We start from the raw sequence: 19,600 nt of genomic DNA, 5'->3' as shown, positions 1-19,600 counted from the left end.
ACCGACCGGATACTAATCATGTACGTGTGTACATTGAACTTCTTTCGCATCGTACGTAGGTGCGAGAGATAATATTTACGACGACTATCGACAACATTAACTCTGCCAGAGAAGAGGAGCGGTCGCGGAGTGAATTCCGCCCACCACGGCCGTGATGGATGGAATATCGGTCCGCTTGCTCGCCCGCCCACTCGCCCACTCGCTCGTCCCCACCACTCCCGGAAATTACAAGCCTCGCTCGACCTCGCTCGGGCGATTGCCGGCGGAGATTTTAATCTGCTAAGTTGAGCTGATTGATGAGCACTTTCTTGGCCACGCGACCCCAACGTGCATTCAATCACTAAAATAACCACGCGAGCGCACACACACAACGTGCACAATAAAAATAACCTCGCGCGGTGGGCTGTGTCAAAATATTGATTTGTTTGGTTTGTTTCTGACGTCATTGAACTGGCTGCATCGGTGGAAGTGGTCACACAGACTGACGCATGACGCAAAGGTTTATCATCATCGCGAGCCGCGATCTATCCTCTGCTGGAAGAAGGCCTCCCCCGTCAAAGCCGTCGCCATCTCTCTCCATGATGTAACTATAAAAGTAAACGTTGGGCCTTGGCTTGGGCCCTGGTTTGGGCCTTGGTTGGGCCTTGGTTTGGGCCTTGGCTTGGGCCTTGGCTTGGGCCTTGGCTTGGGCCTTGGCTTGGGCCTTGGTTTGGGCCTTGGTTTGGGCCTTGATTTGGGCCTTGGCTTGGGCCTTGGTTTGGGCCTTGGCTTGGGCCTTGGCTTGGGCCTTGGCTTGGGCCTTGGCTTGGGCCTTGGTTTGGGCCTTGGCTTGGGCCTTGGCTTGGGCCTTGGCTTGGGCCTTGGTTTGGGCCTTGGTTTGGGCCTTGGTTTGGGCCTTGGTTTGGGCCTTGGTTTGGGCCTTGGTTTGGGCCTTGGCTTGGGCCCTGGTTTGGGCCTTGGCTTGGGCCTTGGCTTGGGCCTTGGTTTGGGCCTTGGTTTGGGCCTTGGTTTGGGCCTTGGTTTGGGCCTTGGTTTGGGCCTTGGTTTGGGCCTTGGTTTGGGCCTTGGTTTGGGCCTTGGTTTGGGCCTTGGTTTGGGCCGGACACCATCTCCAAGAGGAGTTGATGGCCGGTGGTCGAGACTTACAAACGAGTGGCAACCAAAGGAGGAAAACATGTCCCATAGGACGTCCAACAACAGAGATGGGAAAAATATCCAGGTTGGGTATCATTGTCATCATCATAATCGTCATAATCATCATTCCTCTTGAGTTTTTTCCTGTTTAATTTTTCTTGGTTTTTTTTAATCACCAGCTCCAATTGTACTATCAGCACTTCTTGAGAAGAACACATACCATAGCACCACCACTGTTGACTTCTGCACAAAGTGGTACTCATTCTACCAACTCCCCGAAGGATGATGGGCTGAATCAACCCCCCCCTCCCCCGCACCAGGATATAAACTCGTACCCAGACCAGATATCCCACTTATCAGTACCACCCGAGGTGGCATCACTTGAACGGGTTCCAATTTTTACCATGTGTGCAATCGCCGCGAATCGTGCGATAACCACTTGAAAAGAGTGGGGCTGCCGCGTCGATCAACACGCATGACTAAATGCACCGCTACCTTGGGCTTATCTAGATTTGAAGTTTTTGTGACTGCAGGGATCCATACTCTTTGGTTCTCCCGGTAAAGTCACGTAGATATAAAATAAAATAAATCACGACGTTTCGGGCGCAACACAAGCGTTCGTCATCAGGTGGGACAACCACAGCACGTCACTTTACCGAAAGAACCAAAGAGTATGGCTACCTTGGACCTGGCACCGATTTCCACTCCCCTGGGCTGTGGACGGTAACTGCGATTCGCTCGCTCACCACCCACTGAGCCAACCCCGGGGCGGACTGAGAACTCGCGAGGCCAGAGGAGCCTCACCGCAGGAAGCGACCCGGTCGCATGTCGTGCAAAAAAGTCACCGTGCGCCGGAGCGTTTTAGGCACCGGTATTTTGCCGGCGGCCGCTCACCAGTAGAAGGCGACCTTGTCGCCGAGTTTGTGCCGGTGGACGTTCAGGTCGAGCACGTTGTAGCAGGCGTTGGTGGTGGCCCCCTTCATCCACTTGATGGACACGGGGCCCTGCCCAGGGTCGAAGTTGTACTCAAGGCTGGGGCCCGTCGGCAGGGTCTCCCAGTGGAAGTCCTTCGCCACCTCCGCCCAGTACTCTGCACACAGTGACAAAGATCCCAATCCAGTGTAGGTTTAGCTGATCGTCCGGACAAGTGCTGTAAAGGAGAGCCACGGGCAGAGCTGGTTTGAAATCACTTGAACACTGATGGTAGCCACGGTCAGGAAATTAATCTCAGATGCCTCCGATAAAAAATTGGGTTCTCAAGTGGCGAGTTAATGGTCTGAGACCGGTTACCAATGACATGCATACAGATACACAAACTCATGTCGAGATTCGTATAGAGATTAACACATTCCTGCGGAGGGAGCTGGTAGGAACGTTTGGTTGCTCGGTCAATGGCCAGGGTCAACGGCGCGTGGTGTATTCCGCAAATATGCCCGACTGTGAGGGCGGGCACAAGCCGGCGTGAGTAGGTTAAACGTTGAGTTTTATAAGGGCACCACGGGGTGACCAGCCCCTCCCCACCCAGCCCCACCCCTCTCACCCCCCACCCAACCCCACCCTCCCCACCCAGCCCCTCCCCACCCTCCCCACCCAGCCCCTCCCCACCCTCCCCACCCAGCCCCTCCCCACCCAGCCCCACCCAGCCCTACCCTCCCCACCCAGCCCCTCCCTCCCCACCCAGCCCCTCCCTGCACGACGGATGGACAGAATAATCCCCTGTGGGCTGGTGTAACCAGGAGGTTCCTACCAGTAATAGCCTCACATAAGAGACAGATAGACCCACATAGAGATGCGTAGACTTATAAAGCGATCAGGCTGTAACAAAACTTGATTCTCAAGTCTAGTGAGTTTATGGTCTCAGCCGGTCACCAACAAAGAAACATTACCATTCATTGGTTTTTCACTAAATTTGGATTGGGAGCGCGGATTGGGGGGGCAGATTTAGATGGCGAAATGGGAGCGCAGATTTGAAGCCAGGATTGGGAGTGCGGATTGGGAGCACGGATTAGGACCACGGATTGAGAGCACGGATTGAGAGCACGGATTAGGACCACGGATTGAGAGCACGGATTGAGAGCACGGATTAGGACCACGGATTGAGAGCACGGATTGAGAGCACGGATTGGGAGCACGGATTGGGAGCACGGATTGAGAGCACGGATTAGGACCACGGATTGGGAGCATGGATTGAGAGCACGGATTGGGAGCACGGATTGAGAGCACGGATTGAGAGCACGGATTGGGAGCACGGATTGAGAGCACGGATTGGGAGCACGGATTGGGAGCACGGATTGGGAGCACGGATTGAGAGCACGGATTGGGAGCACGGATTGGGAGCACGGATTGGGAGCACGGATTGAGAGCACGGATTGGGAGCACGGATTGGGAGCACGGATTGGGAGCACGGATTGAGAGCACGGATTAGGACCACGGATTGGGAGCACGGATTGAGAGCACGGATTGGGAGCACGGATTGAGAGCACGGATTGAGAGCACGGATTGGGACCACGGATTGAGAGTGCGGGTAAGGAGCGAGGATTAGAAGCGCGGATAAAGAGTGCGGATTGAGAGCATGGATTCGGCATGCGGATAAGGAGCAGAAAATTGGGAGTGGGAATTCGGAGTGCAGCTAAGAAGCAGCCCGGATTAGGAAGCCCGGATTGGAAGCACGAATTGGGAGCACGGATTAGAAGCACAGACTAGAAACACAGATTGGTACTGCACCTGAGTAGATATTTTGTATAGTTTGTAAACAATCTGCGATGACCTCCGTTTCATCGCAACCTTTGAAGAGGGGGGGGCTCTCTACAGCTCCCCGCCCCCCCATCGAGGGGGCCCCTTCTGCCATTTGGTGGCGAGAGCCGCAATTGCAGGGCTGCGCCTTTACCTTTTAATTATTTCCCAAGTGCGTGCGCATTCGCGATTGGACATCGAGCGAGGACGGCGGTAAAGGATTGCTTAGGCGCCTCCCATCTTGACAATATTTGCGTCGGCACAAAACCTCGCGGAATGAGCCCTTTGAGGCACCCGATGACGTGGCCAACCTCACAAATGTCACGTACAATAGGAGTAAAAATAAGAATAACAAGAGAAGAAATCCAACGTGTAGCCTTAACAGACTGTTGGGGCAAGTGCTGTTAGCGAGTAGCACCTATGAAAGCCGGCGCGGCACACGAGGTGGGGTGGGTGGGCCAGCACCACGCTCGGCCGCCTTTGTCTCCCCAAGTGGTGATGTTTGCACATGGCAACAGGTGCTCATTTGGAGGTGAATCGACCTAGGGGAGTCCCAGGAACGGTTCAGATAATCACTGGTGTTGGCCGTGAGTGAGTTTGTAGCGCAGTACTATGAACAGCATCAATACCACTCGGCGCAGAATGTCGCTTTACTCAACACAACCACCCACACACGCGCATGCGTGCGTGCATGCATCAAAGCCCAAGAGCAAATTCATGGCCGCAAGCAATGTGGGTTTTACTTAAACGCAATCCTTGCGATTGTGTCATGAAAATAACAAGCATGTTGCGGTCAACAGGTCAAGTCGGAGAGTTTTATTTTGTGTAACCAATCGAGAACTCAAGACACCAGGATGGAGTTTCATTTTCATGAGTGACTGAATTAATGAATGAGTAAGATAACGAGCGACGAGAGGGTTAAGTCGAAGTTAATTTTGTGTAACCAGGTAAGAACTCAAATCGACCAGGATAGACTCTCATTAGCAGGAGTGAGTGAATGGGTGAATGAGTGAGTGAATGAATGAATGAACGAGATGATGAGTGAGCGGTGCAAGTCAACCCAGTCAGAGCTCAGGAGAGGCCAGGATTGGGTTTCATTTTGCACGAGCGAATCAGGTGAAATTAATTCTAGATTTGAAGTTTTTGTGACTGCAAGGATCCACTCTTTTTTTTTGGTGACTTTACCGAAAAACCAAAGAGTACAGGTGAAATTCATCCATTTATTCCAACCTTCTGTGAGCTTCCCGCCCCAACTCCGTATACCTGCAAGGCCCGGCCCCCCCCAATCCATTCTACTCCCTGAGAGCACACAAAAATGAGTCCGTAATGGAGCAATCCAAATGTATCTTCCTGCAGGTCTCCCCTCTCTCCAACCTAGGACCCGGTACAGCGTCTACAAGTGTGAATGTAGGATCGTGAGGATTACACACAGCGGGATTCATCGCACACCCCCCCACCGCCCGCCGCCCTACCAGCACACTAGTGTCCACTTGCAGGCCAGGTGCCTGCAAGTGGACACTAATGGTGCCCTTCCTCCCCTAACCCGGCTTAAATATACGCTGCCAAGCCTGGTGGTGTTCATTCAGACGCTGTCTTTCCGACAGACCTGTTCTTCACCTGAGGACGGCTGCTTGCGTTGTGGCCGAAACGTCGTGAGAATTGTATTTGGTTATGTTTAATTTTAATTATTTTATTATTTCCCTTCTACGTGAATTTACCGAAAGAACCAAGAAGAAGGCACCTTGTGTTGCACAGAGACATGCTCACACTGGGTGAGCCCTTTCAAATGTATGAGATGAGACTAATTGCATGCGATTGGGTGCAATACGTCTCAAAACGTTTCCAGGCACTGTGGCCTTTCTTTCCGCATGCATCAACACTCATTCATGGATTTACACTATGAGACCTCCTTTACCAGTGGCAAAATATAGTGTAGACCAATCAACTTCAAGGACAGTGCATATCATTATCATTATCAGAGCTGTTTCTTTTTGTTTGCATTTTGACTGCTTGTGTTGTGGTTATTGCAAACATGATGCCTTGTATAAAGGTGTCAGTTTTTGTACCAGTTGAAAGGGTAAAAACCTACTACTATATTTTGCCACTGGTAAAGGAGGTCTCATAGTGTAAATGCTTACCCCGAGCTCTCAATACTCTGATAGTGTGCTGTTTTTGAGTTGTACACCTTTTGGCGTCATCTGGTCCAACACCATGTGAGAATAGGCTCTAGGAAAAGCTGTCTCGGGTGTGGACCAATCAACTTCAAGGACAGTGCATATCATTATCATTATCAGAGTTGTTTCTTTTTGTTTGCATTTTGACTGCTTGTATTGTGGTTATTGCAAACATGATGCCTTGTATAAAGGTGTCAGTTTGTGTACCAGTTGAAAGGGTAAAAACCTATTACTATAAACTCATTCATGGAGTTGGCCCAAAAAAGACGTCCCACTATAGGGCCACGGAGCACGGGCATTCGATGGGCGCACTGGTTCGGGATGCCTTCACCTGTGGTTTCCCGTGCCTCCGTGTGAATAATGCGTGGTGCTCGTTGCAAATGTCAAGCTTATTTTATTTGCACACAGATTGATCCCGTTCAGCCAGTTTCACGGCTATTTAACAGGGGAGATCCGTGGTGGGGCGCGAGCACAGCAACAACAATGCAACCCAAGGCGTTTTGTAACGAAATCTGTACGGATTATGCAATACGATAATGATCGTTATTGAAAAGAACCCGTAGAAATCACTTGCGGGGCTGGAGTTGAGCTTGAATTGTCAACCTGTACTAACCAGCTAAGTCTGACCACTCAAAACCAGGGTGGCGGAGAGGGGGGTGGAGTAAGGAGGAGTGGGAGGTGGGAGGAAGCGATTATTGCGCTGTGCTACGAACCCGCTGACCCGAGTTGGATTCCTGTTCAGGGCCATTAACCCCACTGACGAATATATGAATCGGTCCTGGGCCTGCCTGACGTCGACTCAGCCTCAAATAAGTGCCTGGTGCCATTTGTAAACATTTCCACTCGGGAGACAAAGGCAGTCGGGCGTGGTGCTAGCCACCTACGCCCTCGCTAACAGCACTTGCCCCAACAGTCTGTTAAAGCTATACAGGAGATATTTATTTTTTGTCTTGGCATGGGAGAAATAAGTGATGCGGCGCTTTAGAAAAAAACGAATGCAATTGCAAAGTGCGGCCCTGCTGTCCAGAGGAGACTATTCATTTGTGGAACAAACCCTGCCAGACAATATTCATCAGCGTCATCGTGGATAATACGAAGCAAGAAATTAGATAAGCAGACAATACACATACTTCCGATATCGGTCCCTCCACATAATAAATATACGAGTTTTTACCACCACATCCCATAAGCCACATGGCTTTTCTTTTGGGAGCGCGTAGTTTAAACGGCGTTTTTTTTTCAACACAAGCAAAACCTTGGACGCGTTTCGACATTCAGCGTCTCATCAGAAGCGTCAAGCTCGCTGGGATCGATGCTGGTGAACTGTTAGATATCGGTCCCAGCTCTATGCAAAACTCTACATGTGTTAAAAAAAAAATTCTATGTGGAGGGACAGACACGTGAAGGAGGCCTACGGTCTGCTTTTAGAAACCTGTAAATGATGAAAAAAACCCCACGATGAGTTTCAAACTAAACCCAGAAAGTATCCAGAGCACACGGCCATTTGCGAATTATGCAACAAAACCATCAGCGATTACTGAAGAACTGCATTGTGATTCCTCTGATCTTAAGGTCACCATCAAATTAATTGTGAGCAAACGTGACCGAATGACGGCACTAGCAGTGATAGGCAACTGTGATTGACTGGTTTCAGCTGATTAGGGCTCTTCAGCATGGTATAGTCAACAGTGCTCAAAGTTGCACAGTCTGCCTCTGGAAATTATTCATGTCGCGTCTCCGATTATAATCGGAGATGCGACAGATTACATCCATCCATGTCGAGTCCCCCACATCCACGCAACAGGGCCCATTATCTTGGCTAAGGCCAACAATAATGAAATCCGTCAATGGCAAAAGAAAAACATCATCAACATAAGACTATTAGGACCACAACGCATATATGGTTCCCAGAAGCAGACTTTGCAGCAGTGAACAATGGTGACTGGACTGCGCTGATGAGCTCCAATTTTGACGAAATTGGCCCAATCACTGCTGCTGTCAGTCGGTCAAAATTGACCTTTATGATGATCTAAGACAAGAACCACAATGAACTTCTTAAGGATATGGCGATGTTGTTTTTGTTTCGCTGGATAACGCGCAAAGTGCTGTTCGCGCTTCACAGGTTTCCGAGTCTCGTTTTGAACTCGCGGCTTTTGTAGTCCCTGCGCTATTCCACCGCTCCGATGATGGGGGGGAGGGAGGGGGGGGATACTTCCTTGTCGTTTTCAGATATGTTGAAAAACCCCCAACGACAACATAAAAATGTGGGGGCTTATCTATTCCTGTACCACAAAGGAGAGATGTCGCGAGTGAACAAAAACAAACCGGACAAGAGCTGAAAAACCACAAAGGCGCGCTGAAAAAAAAAAAGCCACGCTCCAGATCACTCGAAAGAGGCGCCAAAGGCCGAGTGTGACGTGCAGATCGGAGAGTCGGCAACCAAACCGCAGGTGACATCAGCTGGGAGGCTGGAATGCTAAAACTATGCACAGCTAAAAGTTTAAATGCCCAAGCTCTGACGTGTTGCATTTTTACCCCTTGTGTAGTTTACGACCAAAGGAAATAATAAGAATTAGACTATGAGACCTCCTTTACCAGTGGCAAAATATAGTAATAGGTTTTTACCCTTTCAACTGGTACAAAAACTGACACCTTTATACAAGGCATCATGTTTGCAATAACCACAACACAAGCAGTCAAAATGCAAACAAAAAGAAACAACTCTGATGATGATAATGATATGCACTGTCCTTGAAGTTGATATAGAGACTAGGCTCTAAAAAAAGCTGTCTCGGGTGTGGACCAATCAACTTCAAGGACAGTGCATATCATTATCATCATCAGAGTTGTTTCTTTTTATTTGCATTTTGACTGCTTGTGTTGTGGTTATTACAAACATGATGCCTTGTATAAAGGTGTCAATTTTTGTACCAGTTGAAAGGGTAAAAACCTATTACAATAATTTTCAGCTCCGCGGTCTGCTCTGCTCCCTGTTGAAGGCCTGCACACGCTGTGTTGGTCAAGATGGTTGTTCGACCATACTTCACCGCGAAGCTCAGTGCACGCTGGTGAAAGAGGAAGGGGGAGTGAGGAACGTTTCGGACGTCAGTCGCTGCTAGTTGCGGCGTTTTCAATCTCGCATGTGACGCCGTTGTTTTTGCCGATTGATATTCGCTTCGTTGCTCTTTAAAAACACATTCCTGCGGAGGGAGTTGGTAGGAACGTTGGGTTGCTCGGTCAATGGCCAGGGTCAACGGCGGCGTGGTGTATTCCGCAAATATGGCCGACTGTGAGGGCGGGCACAAGCCGGCGTGAGTAGGTTCAACGTTGAGTTTTATAAGGGCACCACGGGGTGATCAGCCCCTCCCCACCCAGCCCCACCCCTCCCCACCCAGCCCCTCCCCTCTCCACCCAGCCCCACCCCTCGCATTTTTGGATGCACGACGGACGGACACAATAATCCCCTGTGGGCTGGTGTAACCAGGAGGTTCCTACCAGTAATAAATGTGTTTCTGTTATTTTGGTGACAACCCAGGTCCCCTCTTGCAAAATCAGACTCATCCTGCTGGTCTCTCAAGTTCTTAGCGGGCTCAACAAAATCAACGTGAAATTGATCTCGATGGGGTGGTGGGTTAACACGCAAACTGATCTCGATGGGGTAGTGGTTGTGCACGCCGGAAGACATTGAAAGCACCCAGTGAAAGCTCACGCATATGGTGGGAGGAAAAAAAAAGCCGCTCAAGGTCCACACAGATGGGTTAATGAACCCCGCTTGCTGTACTAACCCAGGCCACATGCCTTGCGAGTTTTGCCAAGCATTAGGTGATCTACCAACCCTAAACTACAATTTTGAAGGTCTTGAGTTAGTCAGGGTTCTAAAATCAGAACCATCTCTCCGGGACTGATAAAGTGAGTGCCACGTCGGTGGAAATCCTACATTGAGACCGTCACTAGTCATGGGAATGTGGAATTTCAAACACGGACTACTCAAACCTACCAGGAAATGGGCACCCCCCACAATACTCATTTGAAGAGGGAGACACTTTTATTTGGAGTACATTTATTGGTATTATTATTATGCTTGGTTACCCAGGAATAGCCTCACTTTGACACTTAAGAATCGGAATCAGAGTATTTATTTATACTGGAGGAATCTGATTAGCTATGAAGCTCATTTTCACAGATGTTCAGGAAGGTCCTGCCAAGCTTTCAGAATAGGGGCAAATGTTTCTGCCTATGTGTCTCATACCAAACCGAGACATTTTGCAGTGTCATTTTTTCAGAATTGGGATGTTTTGACCAATGCCAGTTACATTACGCGGATTTTGTTTTTGTTAGCTAGGAGATGAAAGTGGAGAACCAGGAGGAAACCCATTCCGAACAGGGGGGGGGGTAGAGGACTTACAAACTCCACACACTCACTCACGTTCTGCTTGCTGTGTGAGGCACGAGTTGTTACCACTGCACCATGAAGCGGCTTGGCCTAACGCGCCTTGCCTATTGCTAAGTGGTTGTGTAATTCACTTCAGCAACATGAAGTATGGCACGCTCAAAACTACATTTACAGCAGACGTTGCGTGACTGCTCAGCTGCCAAAAGACTGATGATATTTCAGGCGAATCCATTTGCATCCGAGGAAATGAGCTCCGGTTCAGAACTGAAACGATTCCATCTCAATGCGGGTGCACGTTAACACCAAATTAGCAGCTCCTTATGGAAATATGGTCTCGTTAATTTGCTTTTTACAGGAATGAGCCAGTGGTGGCAACTCCACAATCCTATCATCATCGGCTAGTGCCAATCCACTGCTGGATCAACGTCTCCCCAAGCTGGCGCCACCCCTCACGATATTGCAATGGAACAATTGATCCCAGCGACTGCTACGTGAGCCCATTGTCACGGTTTTATCTCCTTTTGGGATGAATTCTCTCGTTTTGGCTGCCATTCCAGCAGCGGTCTCGTCCAGTACGTCCACCACCCCGAGGAGATGAGGCGATGAAAATGAGTCAGCGTGCGCGTGCGACATGGATTATTCGTATCGCAGGGCAGTGAGAGATACAACTAAACTAAAACTATTTTATTTACCAGCTAAAGCCCACTCAGCAACAAGCTCTTTTGCAAAGGCGACCCGGTCGCACAACACATTCCTGCGGAGGGAGCTGGTAGGAACTTTGGGTTGCTCGGCCAATGGCCAGGGTCAACGGCGGCGTGGTGTATTCCGCAAATATGGCCGACTGTGAGGGCGGGCACAAGCCGGCGTGAGTAGGCTAAACGTTGAGTTTTATAAGGGCACCACGGGGTGACCAGCCCCTCCCCACCCAGCCCCACCCTCCCCACCCAGCCCCTCCCCACCCTCCACTCTCCACCCAGCACACGACGGACAGACGGACACAATAATCCCCTGTGGGCTGGTGTAACCAGGAGGTTCCTACCAGTATAATAGCTCGTCAATAGTAGCAGCAGCCAAAGAAATCTAAACGCACGTCGATTCCAAATGCGGAGGAGGGCAAAAGCGGACGAGTACGGAGAACAATCCAAGCAACCACCAGGGGCAGAGAATACACGGACTCCAGATATACAACAGGCATCCGTCAGGGTCAGAGGTCGAACCCACGAACTCCTGCATAGCAGACGAGGGAGAGGAGAGGCCTTCATCCGGCAGCGGATTGATAACGACCGATGACGATGATAATAAGGAACTTCAACTCAGAGCCATCTCCAAGCTACTTTACAATCTCGGCAGGCAAATAAACCTGGGCGGTCTTGTAAAAAGATTATAAACGTGCAACTTCCACTGTTGCAGCAACTGCACGGTGCTTCAAAACTCAACCGTTGAGGTATAGTTGGGCCCCCCCGACAATCAAGGCCATTGGTCCACATGGCTCCTCAACACCAAGTTACTCAGGCCACAGGACAGAGAGAGAGAGAGAGGGTTAAACAAGTCAACGCCTCGAGTCGACGTGGTGTTGGTAAGGCACGCATTAACGTGTCGGGTATTAGTGTGTTTTGTGTTACATTACGGCACGTGTTGCATGCTGTGCATTAGTGTGTTTTATGTTAAGTACGGCATGTGTGTCATATTGTTTATTTGTGTGTTTTGTGTCCATAAGGCATGCGTTTCATGTTATGTATGTGTGTTTTGTGTTAGTAAGCCATGTTTTAAATTACTGTGTTTTGTGTTTAGAGGCATGTGCTTCATGTGCTATGTATTATGTATGTAGAACTTCTTTTGCACAGTACGTAGCCTTGATATCAGTGTGTTTTGTCTAAGAGACATGTTACACATTGTATATTGTGCATCTGTGTTTTGTCACCACAACGCGACGATGACATTCCCCCGTGCACATTCAAAATTTCTCCTGCACGGCATCCATGCCGCAGCCTGCCCCCCCCCCCACCAAGAGCTGTCCAAGGGTTGAGAACCGCTGCATAAAAACAAGTTGGCAACTCAGTTCAGTCCTGACTGCAAAGTTCCGAACGGATATGCCTGTCTCTCATGAAATGACACCCGACAGCACAATAAGATAAGGGAATGTTTTTAAAAAATGTAAGGACTTAAGCGATTTCCATATTTGCGGTCTAAAAAAAGACAAATTGCCTGTGACTAGAATCACTTGGGACGCGCCCGATTTCATCAGATCTCGGAAGCTAAGCAGGCTTGGGCCTGGTTAGTTACCACTGGATGGGGGACTTGCCTGGGAGTGCCAGGTGGTGGGCAGTGCAGTGGCCATGAGATGGTGGTACAACAATGGATTCTTGCATCCATCTGTGCGGAGTATGAGCGTTACTCGTGTGTGTGTGTGTCTTTCTCCTGTTACTCCAGATTTTGACCACACGAAGCCAAAATAATTGGTCCAAACATCCCCAATGTAAGCAGGACCCTCCTAAAAAAAGAGTCTTGAAACCCATTCCGGATATCCAGGTAGATAAAGAGGTGTAACCCCTCGTGTCAGCCTCACTGAAATCTAATCTTATCCTCAGGATTATGGCATCCTAATCTTTGGTTTACATTGTCGAAACACAAGCCAGTCCGTTCCCCTAACTACCAATGTGAAAACACACTCGCGTTATTGGCCATGACATGGCCCCAGCGATAGTGCATCCGCTTGCGGGTTGTTGCGCAAGTTCGTGGTTCGAATCCGGCAGGCCACCCTGGTAAATAATGCGGTGCGTATTAACCATTAAATACTACGCGCTGTTTCCTTCGCAATGCAAGTTTAAATAACACACCAGATGTCACTGTAAAAGAGTAGGCCATTGTGTGCCTGTGTCAGGGTCCAAACATTTCCAAACTCGTAAACTTACACGGAAAATTACTCAATGGTGAAACACATAGCATCCATCTCCCCCCTACTGTGAAACTACTGCGGACTGTCTGTGGACACAGCACTTTCCTTCTTGATATCGTCGTGCGATTAGAACGATAACAACAATCCAAAATGTACTCAAATATAACGCCTTCCTGCACAGCGGAGTAACCACACTCAACCTCACAGCAAGCCTCACCAAAAAACTCACCCAAGCACAGAAATACACAGCGCACTCGCCACACCTGCAACCACAAGTGAACCACACACCTCAACCACAATCCAGTCCACACATATACCCCAAGCCCTTTTTTGTCTGCACGGTAGAGATATTTCAACATGATAGCGCATTGTGTAAATGTCTAATTATTATAATTATCCATATTACCTTAACCCACAATTTACTCACGCCTTAACCACGGGGTAATACACACCTTATCGTATTAACCACACTTTAGCATCATCATAAGCTCACCTGAACCACGCATTAACCGTGGCCGATAGTTAAGAATAATAATGGAGTGGAAGCCAAGGAATGGAACATGTCCGAGAGGACGCACATCTTAGGAGACGGAGTGATGAATTCAGTTTGTGTGCAGCAGCAGCTGCTGGGTGGATAGTCACATAGCAGGATCGTGAGATGTGGTGATGGCTTGGGGAGACCTTCATCCAGCAGTGGATTGACCACGGCGGACGATTATGAATAGGAACCATACACGATAATCACAACCCAGTCTACCACCTTGGCCATGGTAAGACACAAGATATGAAAAAATAAGAATAGGTTTTACCCTTTCTGGCAAGAAACCAGGCGTTGAGATGTTGAAACACCAAAAAGAAACCTTTTGAAATGGGACCAAGTCTGCATTAATCACGATGAGTACTTGTGGTGAACATGCAAACAAACATGCTCTGAGAATATGGCATTGTCTTTGAAACTGATTGGCCTACGCCTGAGACAGTCTTCATTAGGGCCTCGTCTTACCAGTGTCAGACCAAAAAACGCCAAAAGGGGAACAGCACAAAGACAATGCACGATCACAGCATTTATAGCTCGGGGTGAGCATTAAAAAATAATAGGGACCTTTAAAACAGTCTGCATCAGCAACAGACCACGCTTTCCCACCTGATGGCAGACGCTTGTGTTGCGCCCGAAACGTCGTGATTTATTTTATTTTCTACCCACGTGACTTTACCGAAAGAACCAAAGAGTGTGGATTCCTGCAGTCACGAAAGCTTCAAATCAAGAATAAGAATAGGTTGTACCCTTTCTGGAAATAAACCACGTGTATTATAGGACTTTGCCAATCCGCTGCTGGATGAATGTCTCCCCAAGCCGCCGCCACCACCACCACGTGTCACGTTCTTGCAATGGAGCGATTGATCCCAGCAAATGATACGTGAACTGGTTATCACGGTTCCATCTCCTATTGGGAGGCGTTCTCTCATTTTCACTGCCATTCCGTCAACGGTCTCGTCCCGTACGAACACCACCCCGAGGAGACAGAGTGATGAAATTCGGTTTTCGTGCGAGTGCGACGTAGATTAATTATTCGCATCGCAGAGAAATGAAACAAAACATTTTATATTACCAACTAAAGTCCAATGAGACATCAGCTATTTTTCGGAGGCGACCTGACAACACATGATAGCCCACTGACATGTCTAATATTATCATCATGTGGTAATTTATAGTAGCAACCAAATAATTTAGAAATGTTTTGATCGTACTCTCCCATGCTAGTCGGCGGCACACTTTATCCACGCCGTAACCACACATTAACCGCACATTAAATATGTACTAATTCATACATTCACAGGCTGCTGTGAAGCAGATTGCACTTCAATATAGCCACAGAGAGATAGTTTTTTTACATCACGGTTTTTGTGCACAGGCCGAAATGCCCAAACCGCCTAGCGGCCAGCAACAGACAGCACTACCAACATTGCGCTAGATAAGAGTAGCCACGTTTCTTGGATTGAGATGGTTTTAAGTCAAAATGCATTCCTCCTCAAATGAGCATTGAGGTATTAGAGCTCATCTCCTGGCAGCAGTCTTGCTGAGGCAGTGGCCGAAACTCCACATTCCCATGACGGGAGCGAATCTATTCATAGAACAACCAACTGTTGACTCCGCCGTGAATGTGGTAGTACTCGTTTTGAAGTCATGACGACTTGGAGAAAGAGACGATAGGAGGAAATATAATTTTTTAGGCAAAACCCAAGACAATAATTAAGTATATTATTGGTTCTTTCGGTAAAGTCACGTAGAAGGGAAATAATAAAATAATAAAAATAAAACAATTAAATTCTCACGACGTTTCGATTGCAATACAAGCAAACATCGTCAGGTGTGAAACCCACAGCAAGAAATGTTTCCTTGAGAATTTTATTGTTTTATTTTTATTAGTTTATTATTTCCCTTCTACGTGACTTTACCGAAAGAACCAAGAATACGAATCCCTGCAGTCACGAAAGCTTTAAATCGAAACATAATGAGGTAGCTAATTTTAGACGAATCCTAACCAACAGATCCCAATGCCTAGAGGAATAAACATGATTAAATTGTTCTCACTACAGTAGACGCTGCATTACCTGGCACAATGCTGGACAAACAACTCTACACGCCCGGCCAAGATAACACCTTGGCTATGAAATTAAATATATAAATAATAGGCAACGTTTCGGGCAACGGTCCTTCTTCATAGCACATCAATCCAGTTTAATTGAACTTGGACATTGCTGCCAAAGCAGCATCGCCAAAACACATTGCCCAGTAGTGGACAGCTCATTGAAAGTGGACGAGAAAAGTTATAGGGTGAGCAGTAAATAGCGTGAAGTCACACGAGACATGGTTCAGGAAGGGAGAGAGCTATTCTGCCAACACCTTATGACTTTATACACTTTAACCACACTTCAGTCCCACCTTGATCACACATTAACACTTCATGGCTCTACTGGGTAAAGGGCATTGTGATGTCAGTAACACATTCCTGCAGAGGGAGCTGGTAGGAACGTTGGGTTGCTCGGTCAACGGCCATGGTCAACGGCGGCGTGGTGTATTCCGCAAATATGCCCGACTGTGAGGGCGGGCACAAGCCGGCGTGAGTAGGTTAAACGTTGAGTTTTATAAGGGCACCATGGGATGACCAGCCCATCCCCACCCAGCCCCTCCCTCCCTCCCCACCCAGCCCCACCCTCCCCTCCCATCCCCTCCCTGCACGACGGACGGACGGACACAATAATCCCCTGTGGGCTGGTTGAACCAGGTGGTTCCTACCAGTATTACATACACGAGTCTCAAGCTCTGCGCGTGCCACCGTTCAGGGTTTATGAGTCGCAGTGTCCGAGTCCTCCCTGTGCCCCGCAGTACATCATCGTCTCCGAATACCCCCGTCACCACGTGTACCATCCTCGTCCACGTGTCCCTCTGGTCACCTTCTCCACGTGGTGCCCCCCTGTACATCCTCGGTGTAACCTGTCCCTCCAGCCCCCAACCCGTGCCCCTTACCCCCCCCCCCCCCCTGTGTCTCACTCACCCTGAGGCTGCGTCACGGAACGTCTGTACGTCTCCTGGTAGCTTTTCATGTCCGGGATGTGAGCTCCTTCCCGAACTCTGGGTGGAGGCTCCCACACACGGTCTCCACCATCATCACCATCAACACCATCAGCACCATGAACACCATCAGCAGCAGCAACAACAGCAGCAGCAGCAGCACCGCCAACAGCAACAGCGGCTACACGGGCATCAACATCAGCACCATCAGCACCATCATCAGCAGCAGCAGCCACCGCCTTCTTCTCTGCACCAGCGCTCCCACTCATGCTGAAGGCGGCCACGAGAGTGAGGAGGAGGCAGTGGATGAGGTAGCCGTGAGGAGAGAGGGGAGAGACGGGGGGCGAAGGGCGGAGACTGCGTGGATGGAGGTGGTATAACAGCTAGGGGAGTGTCCAGGGAGAGGAGATTGTGTGTAGGCAGAGTGTGTGTAGGCAGTGTGAGTGTGTGTAGGCAGTGTGTGTGTGTGTGTAGGCAGTGTGTGTGTGTAGGCAGAGTGTGTGTGTAGCTAGACTGTGTGTGTGGCTAGAGTGTGTGTGTGTGTAGGCAGTGTGAGTGTGTGTAGGCAGAGTGTGTGTGTAGGCAGAGTGTGTGTGTAGGCAGAGTGTGTGTGTGTACGTGTGTGTGGAGGTGAGGGAGTGTGCAGTGAGAGTGTGTGGAGAGTGCAGAGAGTGTGTGGAGAGTGTGCAGTGAGAGTGTGGAGGTGAGGGAGTGTGCAGTGAGAGTGTGTGGAGTGTGCAGTGAGAGTGTGTGGAGTGTACAGTGAGAGTGTGTGGAGTGTGCAGGGAGATTGTGTGTGCAGTGTGTGGAGGTGAGGGAGTGTGCAGTGAGAGTGTGTGGAGTGTGCAGTAAGAGTGTGTGGAGAGTGCAGGGAGGGAGCGTGGAGAGTGTGTGGAGGTGAGGGAGTGTGCAGTAAGAGTGTGTGGAGAGTGCAGGGAGGGAGCGTGGAGAGTGTGTGGAGGTGAGGAAGTGTGCAGTGAGAGTGTGTGGAGTGTGCAGGGAGGGAGCGTGGAGGGTGCAGTGAGACAGTGCGTGGAGAGAGTGCAGTGAGAGAGTGTGCAGAGATGAGGGAGAGTGCAAGGTGGACAGTGTTGGGAGTGTGTAGAGAGTGCAGGGAGAGAGTCGAGGGGGGGGGGTGCAGAGAGAGAGAGTCGAGGGGGGGGCAGAGTGCAGAGAGAGAAAGTCGAGGGGGGGGGTGCAGAGAGAGAGAGTCGAGGGGGGGGCAGAGGGAGTCGAGAGGGGGGGGCAGTGCCGCACTTCCCCGCGTCGTTCAAGAGCCTCCGCGGATCCGGATTCCCGCAACTCGCGGGTTCCTCGGGGATCCGGTTCCCGTGGCGCGCATTGGGGATCCGGATCCGGCGCGTTCACAACAAACTGCCACCCCCCCCCTTGGAGTGGGGGGGGTCCCCGTGTGTGAGTGACGGGGGGGGCGGTGAGTGACGAGGGGGCGGGGCGGTGAGTGACGGGGGGCGGGGCGGTGAGTGACGGGGGGGGCGGTGAGGGACGAGGGGGCGGGGCGGTGAGTGACGGGGGGCGGGGCGGTGAGTGACGGGGGGGGGCGGTGAGGGACGAGGGGGCGGGGCGGTGAGTGACGGGGGGCGGGGCGGTGAGTGACGGGGGGGGCGGTGAGGGACGGGGGGGCGGGGCGGTGAGTGACGGGGGGCGGGGCGGTGAGTGACGGGGGGGGCGGTGAGGGACGAGGGGGCGGGGCGGTGAGTGACGGAGGGCGGGGCGGTGAGTGACGGGGGGGGCGGTGAGGGACGAGGGGGCGGGGCGGTGAGTGACGGGGGGCGGGGCGGTGAGTGACGGGGGGGGCGGTGAGGGACGAGGGGGCGGGGCGGTGAGTGACGGGGGGGGCGGTGAGTGACGAGGGGGCGGGGCGGTGAGTGACGGGGGGGGCGGTGAGTGACGAGGGGGCGGGGCGGTGAGTGACGGGGGGCGGGGCGGTGAGTGACGGGGGGGGCGGTGAGGGACGAGGGGGCGGGGCGGTGAGTGACGGGGGGCGGGGCGGTGAGTGACGGGGGGGGGTGAGTAACGGGGGGGGCGGTGAGGGACGGGGGGGCGGGGCGGTGAGTGACGGGGGGGGGGCGGTGAGTGACGAGGGGGCGGGGCGGTGAGTGACGGGGGGCGGGGCGGTGAGGTGAGTGACGGGGGGGGGTGAGTAACGGGGGGGGCGGTGAGGGACGGGGGGGCGGGGCGGTGAGTGATGGGGGGCGGGGCGGTGAGTGACGGGGGGGGCGGTGAGTGACGAGGGGGCGGGGCGGTGAGTGACGGGGGGGGGTGAGTAACGGGGGGGGCGGTGAGGGACGAGGGGGCGGGGCGGTGAGTGACGGGGGGGGGGTGAGTAACGGGGGGGGCGGTGAGGGACGGGGGGGCGGGGCGGTGAGTGACGGGGGAGGGGCGGTGAGTGACGGGGGGCGGGGCGGTGAGTGCTGGGGGGGGGAGTACCCCCCCCCCCCGTATCTGTCAACCCCTTATCAGTGCCCCTACAATATTACAGACCAATTCAGACCCTTATAAATCTCAACGTTCATCCTACAAAGTCCAATCACAAGGGAGAAAGGGGCCGTCCATAAATGACGTCACGCGATTTTGGACGATTTTTTACCCCCCCCCCCTCTTCGTCACACGGCGTCACAAAAAGTCAGACCCCCCCCCCTCAAATATGACGTCACAAAGCTCTGCCCCCCCCCCAA

General features: G+C 51.2%; 1 protein-coding gene across 3 annotated transcripts in view; it reads right to left on the bottom strand.

Annotated features, from left to right (window-relative positions):
- LOC144726250 (acetyl-coenzyme A synthetase, cytoplasmic-like) overlaps positions 1 to 17,770 on the bottom strand; it is a 55,986-nt gene extending 38,216 nt beyond the window's left edge. For all 3 annotated transcript variants that reach the window (XM_078604793.1, XM_078604794.1, XM_078604796.1), the window contains exons 1-2: positions 16,888 to 17,770; positions 2,029 to 2,224 (exon numbers count right to left, since the gene is read on the bottom strand). In XM_078604793.1, coding sequence (XP_078460919.1) covers positions 2,029 to 2,224; positions 16,888 to 17,173 — 482 coding nt within the window. In that variant the 5' untranslated portion in view covers positions 17,174 to 17,770. The remainder of the gene's footprint in view (positions 1 to 2,028; positions 2,225 to 16,887) is intronic.
- Between the last annotated feature and the right edge of the window lie 1,830 nt (positions 17,771 to 19,600).

This window comes from Lampetra planeri, chromosome 23 (genome assembly GCF_965212315.1).
Source record: "Lampetra planeri chromosome 23, kcLamPlan1.2.h2, whole genome shotgun sequence".
Classification (NCBI taxonomy): domain Eukaryota; kingdom Metazoa; phylum Chordata; class Hyperoartia; order Petromyzontiformes; family Petromyzontidae; genus Lampetra; species Lampetra planeri.
This window is presented reverse-complemented; position numbering and strand designations above follow the sequence as displayed.